The sequence below is a fragment of the Mandrillus leucophaeus genome, unplaced genomic scaffold, assembly GCF_000951045.1.
Source record: "Mandrillus leucophaeus isolate KB7577 unplaced genomic scaffold, Mleu.le_1.0 Scaffold19, whole genome shotgun sequence".
Classification (NCBI taxonomy): domain Eukaryota; kingdom Metazoa; phylum Chordata; class Mammalia; order Primates; family Cercopithecidae; genus Mandrillus; species Mandrillus leucophaeus.
In genome coordinates, this window is record NW_012101920.1 from 6929202 (window position 1) to 6936057 (window position 6856).

General features: G+C 35.4%; 1 protein-coding gene across 2 annotated transcripts in view; it reads left to right on the forward strand.

Annotated features, from left to right (window-relative positions):
- The window catches only part of SPO11 (SPO11 meiotic protein covalently bound to DSB), a 14612-nt gene extending 10134 nt beyond the window's left edge, over window positions 1-4478 (forward strand). For both annotated transcript variants that reach the window (XM_011978148.1, XM_011978149.1), the window contains 3 exons: window positions 557-633; window positions 3220-3331; window positions 3831-4478. In XM_011978148.1, coding sequence (XP_011833538.1) covers window positions 557-633; window positions 3220-3331; window positions 3831-3950 — 309 coding nt within the window. In that variant the 3' untranslated portion in view covers window positions 3951-4478. The remainder of the gene's footprint in view (window positions 1-556; window positions 634-3219; window positions 3332-3830) is intronic.
- Window positions 4479-6856: the final 2378 nt, after the last annotated feature.

Genomic DNA, 6856 nt, shown 5'->3' on the forward strand with positions numbered 1-6856 from the left:
CTCTAGGGGTGGGATCCTCCAAGGGATTCTGATGCATGGCAAAATTTATAGCAGATGAAAAGGATGGTGGAGCAGGGTGTAAGATGGGGAATTATGAACAAAAAGAAATGTAGGTCAGAGAGCTTCATTTATAGTTTGCTTTAGAAAATTAATTCAGAAACACTACATAGAAGTTGTTGTTGTTGTTGTTGTTATTCTTTTGTTGCTGTTTTGAGACAAGGTCTCACTTTGTCACCGAGGCTGGAGTGTGGTGGTACAGTGACAGCTCACTGCAAACTTGGACTTTTGAACTCAAGCCATCCTCCTGCCTTGGTCTCCCAAAGTGCTGGGATTACAGGCATGAGCCACCGCACTTAACCCAGAAAGTTTTAACACCTTCACTAAAAGCCCAGCTTAGCATAGCTCCTGATGGTTTTCTTACTTCTGTGGGCTCTGGGCATGTGAAGCCAGCTTTAGTACTTGTCCTTCTTAATAAGTGAAAAATTTGACTGAAAAACAAGAATGCTAATTTTCTGCAATTTAGCCTCACCTAATATACTTTTGTTCTTTATTTTAGTCTATGTCTTTTGAAGCTCATCATCTCACAGTTCCAGCTATTAGATGGCTTGGCCTTCTCCCTTCTGATCTGAAAAGGTTAGATAGTATAGCAGAGCTAGGATATTTAAAATGACAATTCATTGTCATATGTAACAATAAGCCTAAAAAGTCACTACAAGGAAAAGCTCTTAATGTTTTTCCTTTATATTGTCCACAATGACTTATGATTATATAATTATGAATTAAATTCATTAATGTTTCTGTTTCAACTAAAATACTTAACGCATGAATTTGCTTAATGTGTTACACTTTCAGCTAGCTAAAAACTGTTTTTGTTTTACTCTTATGGTGAAGACATTTTATACACTGTTTGTACTTAAAAGTACAATACATTGTAGGCCGGGCACATGGTGGCTAATGCCTGTAATCCCAGCACTTTGAGAGGCCAAGGTGGGTGGATTGCTTGAGGCCAGGAGTTTGAGACCAGCCAGGGCAACATGACAAACCCTGTCTCTACTAAAAATACAAACATTAGCCAGGTGTGGTGGTGCATGCCTGTAATCCCAGCTACCGGGAAGGCTGAGGCACAAGAATTGCTTGAACCTGGGAGACAGCAGTTGCAGTGAGCCACAATCGCACCACTGCACTCCAGCCTGGGTGATAGAGTGAGACTCTGTCTCCAAAAAAAAAAAAAAAAAAAAAAGGAACAACCAAAAAAAGGTACAATACAGTAAATCCAATTAAATTGTAACCATTGACAACATCATTTGCCATATGAGTCAATTTTGTCGTAGATTTAAATTTTTAACTTCAAAAGAAAAATATCATTTTAAGATTGTTAAAATTTGGGAACCTCAAGTTTGGCAAGTTTACTATATATGTTCATTATAGAAAAAAATATTAAGTAACAAGTTAAATATCACCTACATATCAGCAGCCTTACCTTTGTAAATTTTTTTTCTGTGCATATCCGTAACTTTTTCACAAAACTGAGATCATACTCTGTTATTTTGTAATCTGCTTTTTTTAAAAAACACAATGTGATCACTTTTCCATGTCAATAAAGTACATTTCTTATTTTAGCGTCTTTTGTTGCTAAGTTTTAATTCTAGATGTGCTAGTGTTTATTCAGCCATCCCCTCATAGCCATTTAGGTGGTTTCCAAATCTCTGTTCTGATAGGTAGTGCTTTGATGGAATCTCTTGTAACTAAATCTCTACGCACATCCTTAATTAGTCCCTCAGGCTGAATTCCCAGAAGAACTGGTGGGTCAAAGAGGATCCCCGTAATCAGGGTTTGACTGCTGTCTGGATAGATTAAGTATCTTGCTTTCTCTGAAGAGTAAGAGTCCACCTGTCCCTCAGCTTACTGCATTAACCTTTTTTTTCACCTCTGCTAATGTGATATTTTAAAATGTTTTCTTATTGTTGTAATTGGTCAGTAAGAATGAATTTAAATATGTTTATTGGATTTCTTTAAGTGGTGAGCAATCCTTGATAACAGGTGCTTGTTTCCTAAATATGGAATGTGAACAGGTTTTGGGTGATCAGCCACTTTCTACAAAATGAGGGTCCAAGAGGAAACATTTCATTTTTTATTTTTGAATATTTACACTCCAGTGAATTAACGTGTTCAATTTAGTGCATGTGTGTCATGGTCAAAATCCCTTGGGGGTGATCTGTTTGTATAAAAACAATTTTAACACAAATTCAAGACATATGATCTGATAATTATTAAGGTGAATGGCTTCAAGAAACTCTAGCTGCATCTCATAAATTCTATCAGTGCACTAAAAAGTCATTCCAAATGAATATACGATCAAAGGAAAAACACTATGGTAGCTACAGAAGCGGGCTGCAAGGGAAATCCTCTAGGCCTCCCTTTCAATCAAATTGTCACCCCTATCCAAGAGCTGCCCCTGGCAAATGGTCATAATTATGGACACATTGAAAAAGACTCTCCTGGGAAATTTAGGATTTGTGACTTCAAAAGGTAGACCACACCATAAATCCAGGACCTCTCATGTTCTATTTTTAAAACACATACCATAATAAAGTTATATTCCATGTTTTTCAAATTTAAAACTAGATAGGTAAGAATGTGTTTGTGTGTGTGTGTGTAAAAAGAGAAAAAAGAGAGAGTGTGTGTGTGTGTGTGTGTGTAAAGTGATAAAAGTGAGAGACTAATTTCCATGGCCCAGAATCTTCAATGAATTATGAAGAATTAAATACTCAATGGAACCTAAAGTCCCTCAGTGAATCTCAGCCATTGGCCATGCATATTGGAGCTCACTGCCAGAAGAGTGTGAGGCTCTGAGAGGCCTAACTGTACATTATTAAGCTGCCCTGGTATCTATATACATGATGGTAGTGCTATTGGCATTTGTTTAATAACCAATATCAGTCTTCCTGTCATCCTGTCATCATCCCACGAGTGTGACATGAAGGAAAACAAAAACTTTAGAATCTTACTGTGGAAACACAAACTTCCACTATGAACTTGAAAACTTGCTGGTCTTGAGACATGACAGATCCCCTCAATCCTGGATGTAAGAGGTAGATCTGTACTAATTTTCTTATTTCTGAGTTTCTTGAAGTAGTACAATAAATACAGGCAAAAATACATGATAATCAAGTTACAGAAACACTTTTTTACTGATTTTTTTCACCTACTTTTTTCCAGGTTAAATGTACCTAAAGATAGTTTGATTCCACTGACAAACAGGGACCAAATGAAACTTGACAGTATCCTGAGGAGACCTTATGTTACCTGCCAACCATTTTGGAGAAAAGAAGTATGTTTCTTTTTACAATTCAAGTGTTGCATGTTTAATTGTTTTTACTTTAGTAGTGGCTATTCACATCGTATTTTGAAAATAATCCCTCTTGAAATTTTATATGACACGACTAACATAAGTGTTGCTTGGCGGTAAATAGTTGTTGAAATTGAGTCATATGAATGCTAATAGATGAGATCAGTGAATGCAGCTGGCCTGTTTTTATCCTTATCATGGTTATATACACATTCTTGATGGCTGTATCATAGTTTGTGGGATTAAAAAAAGGAAGAAGAAATCATAAAGATTCAGACTATCCCTAATTACTGAAGACAGCATACAGAGTATTCTCACTCCAGATATTTTTAACTGTAGCAGCTCTAGAATATTCTGGCTGACCCTTAAAGCTATTGTCCCTGGTTTTGGAGAATAACGCAATTCTAGATTACTAGTTTGTTGAATTGACAGAAATGCAGCTAAGAACTCTGGTATGAGTATATTTTACTTTTATTGACAGATGGAAATAATGGCAGACTCTAAAATGAAGGCAGAAATTCAAGCTTTGACTTTCCTATCATCAGATTATCTTTCCAGAGTGTACTTACCCAACAAATTAAAATTTGGAGGATGGATATAAAAATAAATCAGAAGAACTTCTGATTGCCAGAGGCTTTTCATTAGTTTTGTTTTGATTGGCAAATACTATTGTGGAAAGAACATATATTATATTCTTAATTCTTGAAGGTGAAATAAAATAACTTTCCTTTAATTATTTATTTTTGTCAAAACAAATGCTGTACTCCAATTTTCTTTAGAAGGCCTTATTCTATCCTCTGCAGAGACAGATTTCTATCCTATCTTCTAAAGTAAATTATAAAAGAATATGTTATTTTGACCTTTATGTTTGAAAAAATAATATTTTATACATGTCATCAAAGTCTACAAAATACTTTATTTACCTTCTACGATATAACTAATGTTAAGGCATAAAGTATCTTACTGGTAACAGAAATCATAATGATCTGAATTTGAGATGTTGCAAATGAACTGTGGTGTCCAGTAGTTTCTTCTTTCATTTTCCTTTGCCTTTATACTTAGGGGTCTTACTCCATTAATTCATTTGTTAAGTTAGTAAAATTCGGCATGAATAAATATTTGGATTGATATAGTCTTCAGTGTTTTGCTTTATTTTGTATTGAGCCTACTTTTTATTGATAATATTATTTATTTGAAAAGTTAGTCCAAGGTCTTGAATGCTTCTCTAGTCTAGGTCTGTAGAACAAAAAACTTCTTCAGTTTTAAGATCTACAGAAGTCTCAGATTTTAATAAGGTACTTCTCCAACAGTAAATATGTGACCTTTTCCCTCCATAAACCTATCTTAATTTTGCCAGAGATGAGTTTTATGATTTTATTCTGTGCTTTCAGTAAACCTTTAATTGCACTGAAAGTTTCTTGTGCTTGCAAGCAAGAACAAGAATTTATAGAAGCACAGAAATATTAAGTTAGTTATTTTGTAAAGAGAAATGGTAACAATAGTAATAATATATACCATTTCTGAGAACTTATATGTGCCAATCACTGCTGATTCAGTGTCTCATTCAATTCTCCCAAGGACTTCGTAATTACTCTGTCACTACACCATGGTTTACAGATGAGAACACTGAGGATGCTATTTGTCCAAAGCCACAATAATACCAGGGGACAATACTACTACTTATCTCAAGAAAATGTGGGTCTCAATGCCAAATGTAAATGTGGGATCCCTTTTTATTAAGAATTTCAAGATGATAGCAGCAGAGAATTAAACCAAGCACAGGCCCTTCTTAGCCTGAGGTCCTGGGTGACTTCACAGGTTGTACACCTGTGAGGCTGGGCCTGCCCAAGAGGTTGTATGTAGTAAGGACTAAATAAGGTAATATAATGATAAAGGAAAATACATACGTAGCACTTGCTATGCGCTAGGTATTTTTGTAGGTGCTTTGCAAACAATAATTCACTGCATCTTCACAGAAACCTTATAAGCTAGGTACTTTAAAAAAAAATCCACATTTTACAGGTGAGAAAACAAAGGTACAGAAAGGTTAAATAACTTTCCCAAGGTCACAAAACTAATAAGCAGTGGAGCTGGGACTTAAACCCAGAAAGTCTGGGTACCATGGTGCTAGTACAGGTAAAGTACTTCATGTGTGGTCTGTGTGCACATTGCGGGAAAAGGTCTGCAAGTCTTATTGTTGGCTAGGGTCAAATCAAGATCCCCCAATACCATATGTACAATTAACAAATATGTTATATTCCCTGGTCACATAGGAACCAAATATTTCATTTTGAGAACATTCTGGTATGCTGTTAATTTTACTTACTCGTGAGACTGTCAAAAATTGTAAAAACATTTTTATAAATAAGAAAAAATTTCCTCTGAATTTATACCATACTTACTCCTTTAACATGTAACAGTGTCACTGAACTTTGGTATGCGTTGTAAAGGGAGAAATTACTAATTTAAAAATATGTTTAACCCACAACACATCTGGCTTAGGATATACTATCAAAATGGGAAGGAGTCACAAATCTACGATAGTCATTCAAATTTAAAAATAAATTTGAAAAAGACAGATCCCTCCAGTTTGGATAATTAAGTCATCTTAAGTTTATTATTGCAAATTTACTTAAAATAATTTTCAATTATTTGGGAAACAAAAATGGAAGGAGAGCACTATATATAGTTTGACGTTACTACCTATCTTTATTAGATGAAAATGAAAAATTAATGCTAGTAGATATTTGGGAACCATCTAGAATTGTAATTCTAGAGATTTCTTTCTAAAAAGGATTACCATAATACTTAGCATTTAAAATGGTAACTGATAACAGTCATCCCATCTACCATCATCTACTGTATCTAATTTGGATATTTCCATAATTTTAATCAAGAAAGAACATTAGATTGGAATCTTTGTAATTAAAGTTTTGAAAAACAAATGCAACAAGGTCAAGCACGGTGGCTCACACCTGTAATCCCAAAGCTTTGGGAGGCCCAGGCAGGAGGAGGATTGCTTGAACCCAGGAGTTCAAGACCAGCCTGGGCAAAATAATGGGACTCCCATCTCAATTTTTAAAAACTACTTGGGCATGGTGGCACACATCCATAGTCTCATCTACTTGGGAGGTTGAGGTGGAAGGATCACTTGAGACCAAGAGTTCAAAGCTGCAGCGAGCTATGATCGCACCACTGCACTCTGGCCTGGGTGACAGAGTGAGACCTTGTTTCAAACAACAATAACAACAAAAACCAGTACAATAAAAAGGTGCCCAGAAACTCTTAGTTTTCTCTGAAGGGCTCATAATGACCCTAACAAAGTAAAAGCTGCTTGTAATACCCCCCGTTTTCTGAGAAATTAGATTATAATCATTGGTGATACTAAGTGATTTCAGAAGTTATGAGTTCATAGGGAAGAAAAACCATAGTGCACTTTACAAAAATAAGGAAAATCCTCCAGGGTTTCCATCTACAAATTCCTTACTGAGTGTCTCAGTTGAGCCG